This window comes from Anomaloglossus baeobatrachus, chromosome 2 (genome assembly GCF_048569485.1).
Source record: "Anomaloglossus baeobatrachus isolate aAnoBae1 chromosome 2, aAnoBae1.hap1, whole genome shotgun sequence".
Lineage (NCBI taxonomy): Eukaryota > Metazoa > Chordata > Amphibia > Anura > Aromobatidae > Anomaloglossus > Anomaloglossus baeobatrachus.
This window is the reverse complement of record NC_134354.1, coordinates 416,438,507-416,458,595: the sequence shown is the minus strand read 5'-3', so window position 1 is coordinate 416,458,595 and position 20,089 is coordinate 416,438,507. Positions and strand designations below refer to the sequence as shown.

At 42.9% G+C, this 20,089-nt stretch overlaps 1 protein-coding gene across 1 annotated transcript in view; it reads left to right on the top strand.

Annotated features, from left to right (window-relative positions):
• The window catches only part of LOC142290194 (uncharacterized), a 112,154-nt gene extending 98,550 nt beyond the window's left edge, over nt 1–13,604 (top strand). The window contains exon 3 of the mRNA XM_075334132.1: nt 11,578–13,604. Coding sequence (XP_075190247.1) covers nt 11,777–13,342 — 1,566 coding nt within the window. The 5' untranslated portion in view covers nt 11,578–11,776 and the 3' untranslated portion in view covers nt 13,343–13,604. The remainder of the gene's footprint in view (nt 1–11,577) is intronic.
• Nucleotides 13,605–20,089: the final 6,485 nt, after the last annotated feature.

Below are 20,089 nucleotides of genomic sequence, written 5' to 3'. Positions count from 1 at the left end.
CCCTGAAGACACATTTAAGTGCTACCGTCTGCTGGAAAAAATACTAATATGTATATTCAACCATGGAAATTACTTTCTATAAGGACATCTACAATTGTGAATTGTGTTGTTTGAGAAAGAAATGAACATTTCTTTTTATAAAGGATTGTTTTGAATTGCTTGCTCCAAAAGGTGATCATAGTGTCAAATGTGTCTATTGCGCAAGTCAAAGTCAAAGTTGGAGACTCTTATTACAAGTTGGTGGTAGGGATGATGTAAGGAGTTCCCTCCTCGCCCCAGTGGAAAGAAAAGATTTCAAAAAGTGTCACTGAGTTGTAGGAAAGTTTAATCCTCAGTCTAAGCTGATTTATTGTGATCAGATCACGAACTGTTGTTGTCAATCATATCCGACCTGCGTACAAAGAAAGCATGTTCATTTTTATTGTTGTTAATTAGGGATTGCAGCCATTTTCTCTCTAATTAAAAGGATATCTGATGGATTTAATTTGAAACTAAAGGCAGATGTATCAAGTTATGCAGTCCTGTTGTATAAAACACAATTTGGTATTTCTTATAAGCAACCTCCTTCATTAAATAATCTCTTCTAAGAAAATTAATACATTTTTATCGTAGTATTTAGTACAGTGTTGTTTTCTTTTGTTTTTTTTTTAAAGGGAATCTGTCACCAGGTTTTTGAAAGCAACATGATGTAGGGGAGAGATCCTGATTCTAGTGATGTGTCACTTACTAGTCTGAGTGGTGTCATTTCAGTAAAATTACTGTTTTCTCTGCTGTAGATCTAAGATGTCTCTGAATGCTGAGCTCTCTATAACCCCATCCACACCACTGATTCTCAGCTTTCTGTCCATGCATAGTATGCATAGAAATCTGTCAATCAGTGGTGGGATAACATATGTACTGCCCCTGCAGCAGTCAGACTGCTCAGATCCGGGGTCGCTGTGGCTCGAGGGTCTCCATACCCAGGGGCTTGTGGTCACTCAAAATTAAAGGGGGTTATTTACAGGGGATAAGTGTTCGTGACGCCACCCGTGGTAAGGGGAGTACTGCCGCTGCCGATGGGAGTACCCGGGGGAGATGGAGCGGGGAAGCCAGATGACGTTCCCTCCACGGGTAGGGGAGGCTCCGGGACCCTGAATGGTGGAGAGCTCACTATTCAGCTTTCTGTGTAGACGGGCATGGATACAAACAGCATAGGCGTTTCAATTACAGCTTTGTTGCACTGGTGAAGACCGAAATAGGACAAATTAGCTACACTACACTATATACTTAGATAAAATGCTACACACTTCCTTCGTCAGTCTCTGGACTACAGGGAAGAGGGCTATGTGCAATGTCTTCCTGGGGACTGTAATAATCCTTGACATTTGTCTCAAACCTCATTTTAGATGCCATAACGCAAGACGCTCTGGTAAACTTGGTACACAGACCTTGTCAGGATGAAAATGTACATCTTATTAAATGACTTCTTCCAGGTAAATTATTGCATTCATCATTCAGAAAACAGATGTTCTACAGACTTACAGCTAATTAATTAAACTAACATTAAAAACATCAAACATTTTTTACCTTCATACCTGTATGTAGCACTGTACAGAATAACACAAACGTGAGTACACTCTTCCCATTTTAGATCCTTTTTTCATTATAACTTTTCATGGGACTGCACTGAAGACATGAGACTTTGACTAAATGAAAGTAGTCAGTACAGCTTATATAAGTGTAAATTTGGTGTACCCTCCAAATAACACAACATACAACCATTAAAGGAAACAAAAGTGAGTACATCCCTAAGAAAAAATAGCCAAATTGAGCCCAAAGTGTCAATATTCCATGGCCTTAGGGGTCCTTTGCACACTACGACATCGCAAGCCGATGCGGCGATGCCGTGCGTGATAGTCCCCGCCCCCGTTGCAGCTGCGATATCATGGTGATAGCTGGCGTAGCGAACATTATCGCTACGCCAGCTTCACATGCACTCACCTGCCCTGCGACGTCGCTCTGACTGGCGACCCGCCTCCTTATTAAGGGGGCGGGTCGTGCGGCGTCATAGCGGCGTCACACGGCAGGCGGCCAATAGAAGCGGAGGGGCGGAGATGAGCGGGACGTAAACATCCCGCCCACCTCCTTCCTTCTGCATAGCTGGCGTGAGCCGCAGGACGCAGGTAGATGTTCCTCGCTCCTGCGGCTTCACACACAGCGATGTGTGCTGCCGCAGGAACGAGGAGCAACATCGTAACATCGGTCATTTCCAAATCATGGAAATATCGGACCCTACACCGATGATACGATAACGACGCTTTTGTGCTCGTTAATCGTATCAAATGGATTTACACACTATGATATCGACTGCGACGCTAGATGTGCGTCACTTTCGATTTGATCACACCTGCGATGTCGTAGTGTGCAAAGCCCGCCTAAGTCTACTTGTGTTCATAGTTACATAGTTACATAGTTACTTAGGTTGAAAAAAGACCTAGGTCCATCTAGTTCAACCTTCCTCCACCAGTTCTACATTTAGTCACTAAGTCATTTATAACCAGCAATGTTGTGTGTACTGAGGAAATCATTCAGCCCTTTTTTAAAAGCTGTTATAGTATCTGCCATTACAACCTCTTGTGGTAGTGTATTCCACAGTCTGACTGCTCTAACTGTAAAGAACCCTTTCCTATTTAGGTGTCGGAATCGCTTTTCTTCCACTCGCAGTGAGTGCCCCCTGGTCCTTAGTATTGTTTTTGGAAGAAATAAGTCATGTGCCAGTCCTTTATATTGACCATACATGTATTTATACATATAAATGAGATCTCCTCTGAGACGTCTTTTTTCTAAGCTAAACATATCTAACTTTTTCAACCTGCCATCATATGGGAGGCCTTCCATTCCTTGTAATAGTCTAGTTGCCCGCCTTTGAACTGACTCTAACTTCTGAATGTCCTTTTTAAAATGTGGAGCCCAAAACTGGATCCCGTATTCCAGATGTGGTCTTACAAGTGATTTATAGAGGGGTAACAATACGTTGGGATCACGGGATCTAATCTCTCTTTTTATACACCCTAAAATCTTGTTTGCTTTAGCAGCTGCTGCTTGACATTGAGTGCTGCTGCTCAGCTTATTTGTAATGAGAATACCCAAGTCCTTCTCCTGTTCTGTAGTCCCGAGTTTACTTCCATTTAATGTATACGCAGCTATAGGATTACTCCGTCCTAGGTGCATTACTTTACATTTATCAACATTAAATCTCATTTGCCAAGTATCTGCCCATTCTGACATCTTATCCAGATCTTTTTGTAATATTGTACTATCCAGGTCAGTTTTTAATATCCTACATAGTTTGGTGTCATCGGCAAAGACTGACACTGTACTATCAATCCCATCCACAAGGTCATTAATAAAGAGAGTAAAAAGAATCGGTCCAAGCACAGATCCCTGCGGCACCCCACTGCTGACTATAGCCCATTTAGAGAATGTACCATTTATGACTACTCTTTGTTTCCTATCTCTTAGCCAATTCCTTACCCAGTTGCATATTGTGTCCCCTAGTCCTTGCTTCTGGAGCTTTAGTATAAGGCTATTATGTGGTACAGTATCAAATGCCTTTGCAAAGTCCAAATAAATCACATCAGCTGCATTACCAATATCCAGGTTTGAACTTACCCCCTCATAGAACCCCAACAGGTTGGTTAGATACGACTTATCTTTCATGAATCCATGCTGTTTGTCAGTTATCATATTATTTTCTGCAATATATTTTTGCATGTCATCCCTTAAAATGCCCTCAAAAACTTTGCATACTACTGATGTCAGGCTTACTGGACGGTAGTTGCCTGGATCTACCCTCTTACCTTTCTTAAATATCGGTACCACATCAGCAATCCTCCAATCCTGAGGCACCAACCCTGTTACAAGAGAGTCTAAAAAGATGAGATACAGCGGTCTGTCAATTACGGAGCTCAATTCCCTCAATATTCGTGGATGAATGCCATCTGGCCCTGGGGATTTGTCAATGTTTAATTTACTCAGACGTAGGCGTACTTCATCTTGTGTTAAATTAATTATATCGGGTGGTGGACTTTGATTTTTCACTTGTTGAATGATCCCTGGTACAGTCATTTCCTTGGTTCAGCAAACTATTTACAAGTTTTCTTGTGCATTATCTTTATGAATGAGAGCCATACAGACCAAATTGATGCAGTGTGCGGTATATGGTCTGAGCACTGACAGACACGTCCCATTTAACCTCTACAGTAGTGCTGACAGAACTCATATGTCTATTTTGAAATGGCAACCTCTTGATATCATGCTAAGCATGTGTACTCAACTTCATTGGTCAACTATGGCAAGGTCTGTTCTGAGTGGAACCTGTTTTGTTAAACAGCTGTATGGTTTTGGCCACTTCAGCTCAGTTTCAGGGAGTTGGTAATATTTTTATAGTCCAGGCCATTTTTATGTCGAATAGCAAGTTTTTTTTTCAGGTCCTTGGAGAATTCTTTGCCATGAGATGCCATGTTGAACTTCCAGTGACCAGTATGAGAGAATGTGTGAGTGATAATACCAAATTCACACTTGAGACCTTATAATACTAATGAGGCACATTACACCTGAGAGGAAAAATGGCTAATTGGGTACAATTTTTCCATTTTCACTTAGGGTTGTACTCACTTCTGTTGCCAGCAGTTTTAGCATTAATGACTGACTGTTGGGCTGTTTTTCCTGCCAAGAGATACAGAAATGGTGCAGAAATTGCTGCAAACAAATACTCAATGTACGCACATACTCTTATGCAAGCGTACACTGACTACTTTACATTGTGTCAAACTGTCAAATCTTCAGTGTTGTCCCATGAAAAGATATAAAATATTTACAAAAATGTGAGGGTGTACTCACTTTTAGGGATATACTACCGTATTTTTCCAAAAATAAGCCCTCCCCCAAAAATAAACCCTAGCAGGGATTTTCAGCATTTTCGAAGCAAGGCTTAAATATAAGCCCTCCGCCGAAAATAAGCCACTAGTCGCCGATCAAAAATGAAGTGTCCGTGCGGTTAAAAAAGTTACAGATACTGCAGGACACTTCATTATAGAAAGCGGGCACCCCATAATCACACTCACCAGATGCGAGGGCAGAGGACCTGCAGTGATTGCACCTCCGCATGCATCAGTTCGCAAACACACACAATCTCACACAGAAACATCCGATCTCACACACACACACACATCTGATCTTATACACACACATCCGATCTCATACACACACAATAAGATTGCTCACACAAACATCCAATCTCACACACACACAATCAGATCGCACACACAAAAATCAGATCACACAAACATCGGATCACACACACATCACATTACACACATACTCACTACATCCAGCGACACCGATTTCTTCTGGCTGGCAGAATCCTGGGAGGCAGTGCAGTTGAGCGCAAGAATGCTTGCTTACAGGACCTGTGGGCCGGACACGTCACTTCCACTCATCATTCCCTGCGGCCAGAATTATTCTCTAATGCTGGATGTAATGAGTGTGTGTGTGTGTGTGATCTGCTGTGTGTCAGTGTCAGTCAGCCAGAAGCAGGGGAGGACGGCGTGCAGCACCCATCGGAGATCACAGGAGAACCTGGGAGCCATGCAAACGTCCGGGTCTGGTAAGTATGAGTCTCCTGGGAAGAGGGGTGTCTGCTTTTTTTTTGGGGGGGGGGTAAACTTACACCCAAACAATGTTTCTCCAAAAATAATACCTCCTCCAAAAATAAGCCCTAATACTTTTTTGGGGGGCAAAAAAAAGTATAAGACAGTGTCTTATGTTTGGAAAAATACGGTATCTATACTGTGGTATATCTATCTATATTCTTTTATATATTTAGTCTCCTAACAAATACGAGATACCCTGGAATTCTAAAGGTGCTGTGATATCTCCTACAAAGTAAGGCTGGTTTCACACTACGTTTATTTAACATCCGTCCATAACGTTTTTTTAGCGGAAAAGCGGATCCTGCTTTTACAGCAAAAAACGCATGCAAACGCATGTGTTATTTTGCAGGATCCTGTCACTGGATGTTTAGGGGCGGGCATTGGAGTCATGTGATCGGGAGTGAGGGGAACTAGACTGGGAGCCGGCTTCTGACAGCTGCAGACGCTGGTAACCAAGGTAAACATCGGGCTTGGATACCCGATATTTATCTTGGTTACGAGTGTCTGCAGCTGCTAGGAGCAGGGCTGCCTGCACACGTAACCAACGTAAACATCGGTTAACTAAGATAAGTGGTTACGCGATATTTACCTTGGTTACGAGTGTCCGCAGCTCTCAGGTGGGAGAGAGAGGAAGGGGAGGAAGGGGGAAAGACAGAGATAGAGAGAGAGGGTGAGGGAGGGAGGAGGAGAGAGAGACAGATCGCGCGAGACTGGTTCTGGGCATGCTCAGTACTTTCTGGGCATGCTCAGTACAAAAGCAGGATCCTGTCTATCAGCACGCCAGCGTTCACCTGCGTTTGCATGGTGTTTAGTCAGGATCCGGTGACATGCAGTATTTGGACGCAGCTCAAAAACGCTACAAGTAGCGTTTTTGAAACATGTTAACAAACTGCAATTTGCTGGATCCTCACTATAACGCAGGCAAACGCAGGTGAACGCATGTTAACGCGAGTCCATTGCAAATGCATTGAAATGAAAACGCATTTGCACTGGATCCGCTTTTCCGCTAAAAAAACGTTATGGACGGATGTTAAATAAACGTAGTGTGAAACCAGCCTAAAGGAAGAGTTTAGTGTCGATAGAGAATCCCCTTGGAAGAATGTAGAATTTTTATTTTCTAATTAGTGGCTGAGTCACACTGACTTGGGCTCTGAAAACTGTTGTGGATACTTTGCCTCTTCTTGCAAACGGGCCTTGGGGGATTAGCAGGTATTTGAAGACAGCGTTACATAAAAAGAAGGAACTCTCTGGCCCCACATCATGTATCGTCATGGAATGGAGACTGTTTTCACACACTAAATATACAGTGCCTTGAAAAAGTATTTATACCATGTGAGGTTTTCCACAGTTTTCACATTACACCCACAAACTTAAATGAGTTGACTGGTCTAAATCAATAAGTATGCAGTCACTTTATGTGACAGCAAACTTATGAACCCACACATTGCACGCACTGTACACTGTGAGGATTTACCCGTTTCAGCACCTGGAATGGCGGTCTTGTGGCCGTCAGTATGCAAAATCCATACTCCTGGCCATATTCCAACTTGCATTGAGTGAATCCGGCTCTGAAGCTGGGGAATCCTCACAGTGCACAGTGCATGAGAAGTGAAGATTCATAAATCTGCAGTCACATATAGAGTGACTACAGACTTGTGGATTTTGACTGAACAACCCCTTTAAATGTATTATATTGGGATGTTATGTGATGTCAACACTCAGTTGAAAGTATCTAAGTATCTGGATAGTGTAAAGGAAATTTTACATTGTTTTCTAAATGCATTTGTATTCTGACCCTGTAGTCTCCTACCCCTAAGCAAAATCCTAAGTGACCAATTGCCTCCAGAAGTCATATAAATTGAGTCCACCTGTGTGTAATATATTTTCAGTATGACTAGAGCTGTTCTGTGAAGGCCTCAGAGGTTTGCTTGGTAAAATTAGGGATCAAACAGCATCATGAAAACCAAGGAACACAATAGACAGATCAGGGATAAAGTTGTGGAGAAGAGTAAAGCAGGGTTAGGTTACAGAAAAATAGCCCAATCTTGGAACATGTCATGGAGCACTGTTCAATCCTTCATTCAAAAATGGGAAGAGTATGGCATACCAACAAACCTATCAAGACATGGCCGTCCATCTAAACTGGCATCCCAAGCATGGTGAGCACTAATTAGTGAATCAGCCAAGAGGCCCAATGGTCACTCTGTAAGAGCTGCAGAGATCCACAGCTCAGGTAGAAAAATCTGTCCATAGGAAAACTATTAATTGTATACTCCACAAATCTGGCTTTTATAGAAGAGTGGCAAGAAGACAGCCATTTTCTAAAGAAAGCCAAAAGAGATCTTGTTTCCAGGTAACAAAAAGCCATGTACACAGCTAGTATGTGGAAGAAGGTGCTTTGTTCAGATAAGACCAAAATAGAACTTTTTGGGCTAATTGCAAAACGCAATGTGTGTGGGAAAACTATTACTCCACGACACCCTGAGAGCACAATCCCCACTGTCAAACATGGTGGTGGCAGTATCATGCTGTAGGGATGCTTTTCTTCAACAGGCACAGTGAAGCTTGTCGCAGTTGTTAAAAAGGTGGTTGGAGCTAAATATAGGGCAATCCTGGGAAAAAATCTGTTAGGGGCTGTAATGACTTGAGACTTGGGTGTGGGTTCCTCTTCCAGCAAAACAGCTGCTCTAAACATACAGCCAGAGCTACAATGTGATGGTTTAGAAATAAGCATATTCATTTGTGTGAATGGCCCAGACAAAGCCCAGACCTCAATCCCATTGAGATTCTATGACAAGACTTGAAAATTGTTTCATCAAATTTTGCTGATCTAGAGCTATTTTGAAAAGAAAAATTTCAGCCTCTAGATGTGCAAAGCTGTTAAAGACATACCAAAAAAAGACTTGCAGCAGGAACTACAGCAAAAGGTGGTCCTACAATGTATTGACTTAGGAGGCTGAATACAAACACACATCACAATTTTCAGATTTATATTTTTAAAATATTTAGAAAGCCGTGTATCATTTCTAATTCACAAATACATGCTACATAGTGTAGGTATGTCACATAAAATCCCAATAAAATACATTTAAGTATTTGGGTGTATCATGAAAAAAATGTGGAAAACTTCCAGGGTATTAATATTTTTCCAAAGCACTGTGTATATCCTTGTATATTAAATGTATCCTTTTATTCATTTTTCAAAGGGTGCTGTAGTATCCTTTGTTTGACCAGTAATGCGATAAGTGACATGGATACAGTATTCCACTGCAGGACATTGACAGAAACGTCTGCTTGAGGGAGAGAGCCCAGGACAGCTGTTCTACAAAGTGTCAGAATATCATGCTAATGACTTCCTGGCTGAGTGTGAGAAGGATGATAGAAATAAAAAAAAAAATAACCACTCAGCCATTAGCATCCTCGTTATCTGTAATTTTACTGACAGACAATCTTTCTGCTGCTTGTAATTTGGAAAAAAGTGAAGAGATGCCTTCTGTGGCACGTGGGTAACATTAGTCGTCAGGCCTGAAGTAGGTCTTTTGTAAGTCATAACCCTTTCACTGCTGGAAAAGTCCATGAGAAATATGGTCTTAGTAATTTTCATGACAGAATCAAAATATTGTAGTAGAAAAAGAACCTGCAGCAAAAAATGTATATATTGTATGTGTGGAGACTTTAATTCACTTGTCTTATTTCTTTATCATATACATAATGCAATACTGTAATGTGTAGAGTATGTATGTAAGGAAAACAATGCTTAACTGTGTCCCCATTGGCAGCACATGACATTAGCGAAAGATTTGAGAGGTGAAATCTGCAGCACTGATACAAATAGTTTAATCCTCTTCAAAATTAACTCCCCAGAGTACTAAGCAATGGGAGCATATGACTGGTGGAACGAGGAGGGAGTCCTAAATAGAGATGAGTGAATTTGTTTGAAAAATGTTCGCCAATTTCAAATTCGTCACAAACCTTGCCAAATTGGATTTGTGTTTGGATGATCGAGCACTTTTCTCAAAAATCGGCAAAGTTCGGCTTTGTTCAGTATAGTGGTGCTGTAGGTCACTTAGGACCCAGTTGTCAGAGGGTCACTCACGTGTGTCCGTGCTGTAGCGGCTGCTGCAGTACTGCTAGGGAAAGCTTGCGAGATCACATTGACATTTCCCTTAACAATTTACTCCCCGCATGACATTCATGCTATACTTGTGCAAGTCCAACCAAAACACCTGTCTATGGCCAGACAGCTCAGACTTGAATGTGCCCTTCTGATTCCTGAGTATGTCACCCTCAAGAGGTGTAATGTTCTGAATCCAGCCACCCTTTTGCCAGTAGATTCAGAAAAGGGGGAATTGGTGACAATGGTAGCAAGTGAGGATGAATACTTTGACATGACGCACGAGCATGACTGCATAGAGCTGATGAGTCAGGAGACAGCAGGTTTTCCACATGTCTATGATACACCTATTACTAATGCAGATTTTGAGTTTTTTGTAGATGGCTCCAGATACCACCTGGATGGGAGATTCTACACTGGATATGCAGTAGTATCCTCACATGAGGTAATCCGAGCTGAACCACTCCCGCCGCACATGTCCGCGCAGGAGGCGGAGCTAACAGCGCTCATTGAGGCGTGTAGAGCGGGGTCAGGTAGGAAAATTAATGTTTATTCAGACTCAAAGTATGGATTTGGGATCTGTCATGATTTTGGCCCTATCTGGAGAAGTAGAGCTTTTCTTACGTCAGCTGGTAAGCCTATTAAAAATGCAGAATTGGTAAAACGGTTAATGGAGGCACTAATGTTACCAGTCCAGGTTGGCATCATTAAGGTGAAAGCACACACAAAAGGTGACTCACTGGAGGTAGCGGGCAATAGAAGGGCGGATGCAGCTGCGAAAGCAGCGGCAAAGAGGCCTAGGGATCAGAGGATAGTGGCAGGGAGCCAGCAAGTCCCAGCCACAGTGAGTCTGGATGTCCTGAAATCCCTCCAGCATCAGGCTGCCCAAACAGAGAAGGAACACTGGGGGAAAATGGGAGCTGGGCTGAACTCGAATGGAGTATGGGAAAGTAAGGACAGGTTGTGTTTACCAAGGTCCCTGTTCCCTATGATGGCACAAGCAACACATGGCCCCACTCACGCCTCAAAAAGTCACATGTGTAACCAGGTGAATGCCTTCTGGATCGCTCCTGGCTTCAGTTACGTAGCCTCCAAACACGTACAATCCTGCATTATCTGCGCACAACACAACCCAGGTAAAACAGTAAAAGTCCCTAAGAAAGCAACACCCAGACCGCTCTATCCGTTTCAACGACTGCAAATAGACTACATACAACTACCCAAGGTAGGAGTGTATGAATACGTCCTGGTATGTGTAGATCTCTTCTCAGGATGGGTTGAGGCCTATCCAGTAAAATGTGCAAATGCTAAAACAACTGCAGAAAAACTGATGAAGGAACTAGTCTGTCGGTATGGCATCCCAGAAGCCATAGAAAGTGACAGGGGTACACACTTCACTGGAGAAATAATGAGGGACATTATGCAGGCCCTGGGAATAGAGCAGGCATTCCATACCCCTTATCATCCACAGAGCAGTGGAAAAGTAGAGAGATTAAACGGGACACTTAAACTAAAAAATTCAAAAGGCCATGGCAGAGACAGGAAAGAATTGGGTAGAGTGCTTATCCCTGGCACTCTTTTCAGTCAGACACACTCCAAATAGAAAGACAGGCTTGTCTCCTTTTGAAGTCCTTTTTGGTAGTGCCCCAAAAACAGGTCTCTACTTTCCACAAGTGTTACAGATGCAGCACGGCACTATGACAGCCTATGTCCAGGCCTTACAGGAAAGACTTAATGTGGTGCATAAACATGTCTTTTCATCCATTCCAGATCCCAATGCAAGTGCAGATGTGCATCAGCTGAATCCAGGTGATTGGGTGGTCGTGCGCAGACACGTGAGAAGGAGCCTAGATCCACGCTTTGATGGCCCATTCCAAGTCCAGCTGACCACATCCACCTCAGTGAAACTTGAGGGAAAACCCACCTGGATCCACGCCAGTCACTGTAAAAAGGTCATTCCACCGGCAGAATGACAGTTTTGCTAATTATCCTGCTAGGTGTAGCAGGGTTGCTGCGCCAAACAAAGACACTGAGTGAACTTTTAACTACGGACTGGGATAATAAACTCATTCGCCACCATATTTCTCTTACTGAGGACATGGAAGGAGAAAAGCCAAAAGACTGTTGGATCTGCACACACAGTCCTATTTCTTCAAAGACTATGCCTTATTTAGCCTTACCTCTGGAACCACAGGAGGTGTTGGTACCAGACTGTATACACAATGAAACCTGGACTGAATCTAGATTTTTGGGAGAAGATGTACCTCGTGATGTATCTGCTACATTGACTATAGTTGGATGGGTCACTAAACCCTGGTTCCAGCTAAATATCACACGACCCGATGGATACTCGTGGTGGATGGAATACGATTCAGACAAGGGCATAATTGCCAAAATAAAGACTAAGATTCCTCATTCGGGCCCCATTCCCCATGATGGATTATGGTTCAGTCTTCAATACAATGGTGTTGGAAATTGTGGAAAAGACAATAACTGTTTCTATATACATACACATGACTCAACCAAGGACAATGAGACAGTATATCAGAAGGGTATTGAGGGCTGTACATCATCATTTATTAGACGGACTTTTAGGAGGGAGCGGGGTAGCTGTATCTCGGGTATGACCGGAAAACAAATGAACAATACATGGTGTGCTCATAAAGTCATGAAGGGGCTTCTGAATCTTCTTTATTGTGTACAAAGTCAAACTCACTTTTGTATTTTCCCAGAGGGAGTGTTTTTGGTTTGTGGGAATCGTGCTCACAAGTGGGTGAGCCCTGACATGAGAGGGGTTTGCACACTTGCCAGACTTACACCAGCCACTTTCATAGTCCCTCATAGTGAAGTAGATGTAGCAGCTGTCCCAATTCATACCTTGTATAAACGAGCAGCAGATAATAAACCCCGGCCAAATGGTAGGCCTCATGTAGTAGAAATGGGAAAAGCAAATAAGGTATTTAGTGCTATTTTCATACACCCTTTCTTAATGCAAATGTGGGACAAGCTAGTAGAGTCCACTGACTACCTGGATGATCACATTTTTCGGGTTCTTGAGATTCTAAATGCTACCAATGCTATACAAAAACAATTAATTGTAGTCACTAACCAGCATACTATAGTGCTAGACTTTGTGACAGCAAAAGACGGCGGAATGTGTCAAATAATTGGTCCTGCCTGTTGCCATTACATTGACCCTGCAGGCAACCTCCAGGTTAGAGCAGATATACAGAAAACAAGTGAACTTAGGGATAAATGGTTAAAAGAGCACGATGCCAACAAGGACTCCTGGTGGGGAAATACATTTTCTTTTATGAATCCAGCCAATTGGTTTAAAGGCATAGCAGGTTGGGTTTCTGGCATTATACAAACCTGTATGCAAATATTGTTGTTCTGTCTACTGCTTTATATAGCTGTAAAAACATTGATATATGCATTACCTAAACTAATGAATAATGTATGTTCTAAGAGTCCCAGCATTGAACCCTCTGTAGTTTACTACAGACCCCAAATGGCCTCTGCTGACCGGGAGTAGGTGTCCACACTGAGGGTGGATGGGTGAAGTGGTAGGAAGACCCCTCATGGGTACTAGGCCCATGAGCCAGCAGCTCCTGTTTGGACGCCTACTGACCGTGTAGTGAAGGTTATACCATTTACAAAAGGGGGAAATTGATATAGAAGGGTTAATAGTTTCTCTATTTCTTCATTAAAGATTTATTGTTATTAGTAAGTATATCTGATGGTAGTTCATAGTCATGGAGCCTACGGAATAAGAGACAGGCTCAAGGATTATTATGGTCTCTAAATGTTCTTCTTATCTTCTTCTTATCTCATATGCATGACTCTACATTTTTGTTTTGCTAAAACTTAAAGGTCATATGAGCAACTAGTAAAGTTCAGCTAGAAGTTTTTTTCTTTTTCTTTTGCAATATCACATTGATCTGTAAATGGTATAAATAAACTGTACTTTCATTAAATAAACAGAAGAAATTGATCATGCCCACATGGATGCTGGTCTTTTCTCTCCGAGCGCTCGATCTTGATTAGGTCTGAAGAGGCCTAATTGAGAAGACCTCACTGGTGATCCCATAAGCTGACTTGTGACAAAACAGAACAGCTACAACACTTGTAACAGGGTTGGTTCCTCAGGATTGGAGGATTGCTGATGTGGTACCAATATTTAAGAAAGGTAAGAGGGTAGATCCAGGCAACTGCCATCCATTAAGCCTGACATCAGTAGTGTGCACAGTTTTTTTAGGGCATTTTAAGGGATGAGATGTAAAAATATATTGCAGAAAATAATATAATAACTGAGAGACAGCATGGATTCATGAAAGATAAGTCGTGTCTAACCAACCTGTTGGGGTTCTATGAGGAGGTAAGTGCAAATCGGGATATTGGTAATACAGCTGATGTGATTTATTTAAAGTTTGCAAAGGGATTTGATACTGTACCACATAATAGCTTTATACTGAAGCTCCAGAAGCAGGGTTTAACCCCTTCAGCCCCCGGGCACTTTCCGTTTTTGCGTTTTTGTTTTTTGCTCTCCTTCTTCCGAGAAGCGTAACTTTTTTATTTTTCCATCAATCTTGCCATATGAGGGCTGTTTTTTTGCGGGACGAGTTGTACTTTTAAATGAAACCATAAGTTTTACCATATAGTGTACTGGAAAACAGCAAAAAAATTCCAAGTTCGGAAAAATTGCAAAAAAAGTGTGATCGTACAATAGTTTGTGGGATATTTTATTCACTGTATTCACTATATGGTAAAACTGAGGTATCTATGTGATGCCTCAGGTCGGTGCGAGTTTGTAGACACCAAACATGTATAGGTTTACTTGTATATAAGGGGTTAAAAAAAATTCACAAGCTTGTCCAAAAAACGTGGCGCACGTTTAGCGCCAGTTTCCAAAACCCGTAGCGTTCTCATTTTTCAGGATCTGAGGCTCAGTGATGACTTATTTTTTGCGTCTCGACCTGACGGTTTTAATGGTACAATTGTTGCGCAGATGCTACGTTTTGATTGCCTGTTATTGCATTTTGCGCAAAATTTGCGGCGACCAAAAAACGTAATTTTGGCATTTGGAATTTTTTTGCCGCTACGCCGTTTACTGATCAGATTCATTGATTTTATATTTTGATAGATCGGGCATTTCTGAACGTGGCGATACCAAATATGTGTGTATTTTTTATTTTTTTAACCCTTTAATTTTCAATGGGGTGAAAGGGGGGTGATTTGAACTTTTAGGTTTTTTTATTTTTTTTAATTTTTTAAAACTTTTTTTTTTTTATTTTACTAGTCCCCCTAGGGGGCTATAGCGATCAGCAATCCGATCGCTTTGCACTATCTGCAGATCTCAGCTACAAAGCTGAGAACTGCAGATTTGCTGCTTCACTTTCAATGCTGGCTGTATTCCGGCATTGAGAGGAAGTGAGTCATGTTAGCTACATGCGTCATCACATGACCCTGTGCTACCATGGCAACTGCCGAAAGTCACGTGATCATGTCACGTGACTTCCGGTGGGGGCGGGGTAAGTGACTGTCATGGCGGCGCCCATATACATATCGCTGCCAAGATTTTGGCAGCGAAATGTAAGGGGTTAATGGCTGCGGGTGGAAGCGATTCCACCCGCGGCTAGCAGGCACACATGTCAGCTGTTGATAACAGCTGATATGTGCGCGGATCGCCGCCGCCTACTGGCGGCAGGGGGCGGGGCTTACCGGCACACGATCCATGACGTACCCAGTACGTCATGGGTCGTTAAGGGGTTAAGGGAAACTATATGCAAATAGGTAAGGAATTGGCTAAAAGTTAAAAAAACAAAGAGTCGTCATAAATGGTACATTCTCTAAATGGGCTATAGTTAGCAGTGGGGTAGCGCTGGGATCTGCGCTAGGACTGATTCTTTTTAATCTCTTTGTTAATGACTTTGTTTATGGGATTGATAGTAAAGTGTCAGTCTTTGCTGATGACACCAAACTATATAGGATATTAAAAATTGACCTTGATAGTACAATATTACAAAACGATCTGGATAAGATGTCAGAATGGGCAGATACTTGGCAAATGAGATTTATGTTGATAAATGTAGGGTAATGTACTTAGAACGGATTAATCCTTTGCTGCATAGACATTAAATGGAATTAAACTCGGGACTACAGAACAGGAGAAAGACTTTGGTATTCTCATTACAATTAAGCTGAGCAGCAGCACTCAATGTCAAGCAGCAGCTGCTAAAGCAAACAAGATTTTAGGGTGTATAAAAAGAGAAATTAGATCCTGTGATCCCAATGTATTGTTACCACTCTTTAAATCACTTGAAAGGCCACATCTGGAATATGGGATCCAGTTTTGAGCTTCACATTTTAAAAAGTTCATTCAAAAGTTAGAGTCAGTTCAAAGGCGGGCAACTGGACTACTACAAGGAATAAAAGGCCTCCCATATGATGAGAGGTTGGAAAAGTTGGATTTGTTAATCTTAGAAAAAAGACATCTCAGAGGAGATCTCATTTACATTTAAAAGTACATGTGTGGTCAATACAAAAGACTGGCACATGACTTATTTCTTCCAAAGACAATACTAAGGACCAGGGGGCACTCACTGTGAGTGGAAGAAAAGCGATTCTGGCAGCTAAATAGGAAAGGGTTCTTTACAGTTACAGCAGCCAGATTGGTATGCCCTACCGCAAGAAGTAGTAATGGCAGATACTATAACAGCTTTTAAAAAAAGGGCTGGATGATTTCCTCAGTAAATTCAACATTGTTGGTTATAAATGACTTAATGACAAAATGTAAAATGACGGAGAAAGGTTGAACTAGATGACCGAGGTCTTTTTTCAACCTATGTAACTATGTAACTAACTATAACCATTACAAAATTGGTGGTCCAGCCAAAAATTGCCATTTCAACATCTAAATAGAGATTCCAAAATCTGTGTTCCAGGCAAAAAATGCCATTTCATCATTTAAATAGAGATTGTAAAATCTGTGGTCAAGCCAAAAATTGCCATTTCATCATCTAAATATAGATTGATTCTTCGTGATCCAGCCAAAAATTGCCATATCAATATCTAAATAGAGATCTGGTTAAAAGAGGGGAAGGGTACATCAAACATGAGTAGGAAATCCCATGGTCGTGGTGGATGGGGGAATAGGTGTGGTGTTCAAAGTGTACGTGGGGTAGGTGCTAATGTTACTGAAAGCGCTACTGAACAAACACCGACTCATCCTATCCAAAGACAATTGAAAACTTCTGTTACAGGATAGGCTACTCCACTCTCTTTCTTTGGCAGTCACACAGCTGTATGACTTGTAGATGAAAATCAGAAAGAGCATGTGCTACACTGGATGGCAAATGCTGCTTCAAGTAGCCTTTCCTTCTCTTCCTCCACCTCAAAATTACACACAGTACAGTCCTCACATGTGGAAGTCAAATTACCCTTGTTTCCCCCCATCTCTCAACTCTCCAGCCACACAACTGACTGTGAGGAACCACAGATAGGCGAGTCTGTAGAGCTTTCCGCTCCAAAGATTCATAGACTCAAGAGGACATAGACATAATTTATTTCCTCAAATAGATCTTTCAGATTTGTGGGTTGTTGTGACTAGTGATGAGCGAGTACTAAAAAGCTCGGGTGCTCGAAGCTCGGGCCGAGCCTCCCAAGATACTCGTGTACTCGGCCCGAGCAACGAGCCCAATGTTATCCTATGGGAGACCCGAGTATTTTTGTGAAATGACCTCCCGGCAGCATGGAGAAACCCTAAAAATGGCACAAAAGTCTCAGAAGAGTGCTCAAATGACATGGCAACAGCATGGGGAAGACCCCTTGAAGCATTTATCACTCAAAAGTCACAGCTGTGAACAATTTTGTCCGCGTTTTACGCCATTTTTACGGACTCACCAGAAAACCTTCCAAAATGACCCCAAAATGATTTTTCATGGCAGAAATGTTAAGGGCACATACCCAATAGTGAGATAGAGCTGGTGTATGTTACTTTTTGAGATTAATACATGAAAGATTTTACGTGAAAACATTGTGTGGCACTCCGATGTCCCTGAGAAGAGACGTACATGAAGGCCTCTTGAGTCTAATGTGCCCATTTTGAGGAAGTGAGTCTTTGTAGTATTTTCCTTTGCCAGGGCAGTCCAAAATTGTGAGGTTCACCAATGTCCCTGGATAGAGACGTGCATGATGGCCTGTAAACCTGAAGTGCCCATTGTAAGGAAGTGGGTCTATTTTAGTATAGCCCTTTGCCAGGGCAGCCAAAAATTGGGAGGCTCCACATTGTCCCTGGATAGAGACGTGCATGATGGCCTGTAAACCTGAAGTGCCCATTGTAAGGAAGTGGGTCTATTTCAGTATAGCCCTTTGCCAGGGCAGCCAAAAATTGGGAGGCTCCACATTGTCCCTGGATAGAGACGTGCATGATGGCCTGTAAACCTGAAGTGCCCATTGTAAGGAAGTGGGTCTATTTTAGTATAGCCCTTTGCCAGGGCAGCCAAAAATTGGGAGGCTCCACATTGTCCCTGGATAGAGACGTGCATGATGGCCTGTAAACCTGAAGTGCCCATTGTAAGGAAGTGGGTCTATTTCAGTATAGCCCTTTGCCAGGGCAGCCAAAAATTGGGAGGCTCCACATTGTCCCTGGATAGAGACGTGCATGATGGCCTGTAAACCTGAAGTGCCCATTGTAAGGAAGTGGGTCTATTTCAGTATAGCCCTTTGCCAGGGCAGCCAAAAATTGGGAGGCTCCACATTGTCCCTGGATAGAGACGTGCATGATGGCCTGTAAACCTGAAGTGCCCATTGTAAGGAAGTGGGTCTATTTCAGTATAGCCCTTTGCCAGGGCAGCCAAAAATTGGGAGGCTCCACATTGTCCCTGGATAGAGACGTGCATGATGGCCTGTAAACCTGAAGTGCCCATTGTAAGGAAGTGGGTCTATTTCAGTATAGCCCTTTGCCAGGGCAGCCAAAAATTGGGAGGCTCCACATTGTCCCTGGATAGAGACGTGCATGATGGCCTGTAAACCTGAAGTGCCCATTGTAAGGAAGTGGGTCTATTTCAGTATAGCCCTTTGCCAGGGCAGCCAAAAATTGGGAGGCTCCACATTGTCCCTGGGTAGAGACGTGCATGAGGGCCTCAAAACATTAAGTGTCCATTTTAAGGAAGTGGGTGTATTTCAGTATAGCCCTTAGGCAGGGCAGCCAAAAATTGGGAGGCTCCACGTTGTCCCTGGGTAGAGACGTGCATGAGGGCCTCAAAACATTGTTCCCATTGCAAAGGAGCGGGTCTCCTGTCGTTGTAATGTCCATTCTGCAAAGAATGGGCGAAAAAATTTACCACTGGGGGTATACCTGAAACAAAGACCTAACTATTGTAACGGTCATCATGATGGCGCATGAGGAGAAGGAGGAGCAGTCCAGCGATTATCCAAAGTCGAGAAGTGTACCCATGGGTGAGTGGAGGTACATGGCAAACTTTAAATTCCGCTCTCATTTGCTGGTGGTGTGGTGAAGTCTGGCCCAATCCAACCCTTGTTCATCTTTATCAGAGTCAGCCTGTCAGCATTTTCAGTTGACAGGCGGGTGCGTTTATCTGTAATGATTCCACCTGCGGCACTAAAAACACGCTCTGACAAAACGCTAGCAGCAGGGCAGGCCAGGACTTCCAAGGCGTAGAGAGCCAATTCATGCCACGTGTCCAGCTTGGATACCCAATAATTGTAAGGCACAGAGGAATGTCGGAGTACAGTTGTTCGATCTGCAAGGTACTCCTTCAGCATCTGGGCAAACTTAGGATTTCTTGTGGCACTACCCCGCGCCTCAGGGGCTGTGGTACGTGAGGGGCTGAGAAAACTGTCCCACATCTTAAAGACTGTTCCCCTACCTCTGGCGGATTGGACTTGTGCCTCTCTCGGCTGTACGCCTCGGTTGTCCACTGATTCCTGACCTATGCCGCTAGCGTTTTGTGAGGGGAATGCTTTGCCTACTTCCGTGAGTATGGCCTTCCGAAACTGCTGCATTTTGGTTGACCTCTCCTCCACGGGAATAAGAGACAAAAAGTTCTCCTTGTAGCGTGGGTCTAACAGTGTTACCAACCAGTAATGATTGTCGGCCAAGATGTTCTTAACGCGAGGGTCACGAGACAGGCAGCTTACCATAAAGTCAGCCATGTGCGCCAGACTCTTAACAGCCAGGACTTCAGTAGCCTGACCAACAAGATGACTGAACATGCTGTCCTCCTCCTCCTCCTCCTCCTCCTCCTCCTCCTCCTCATCT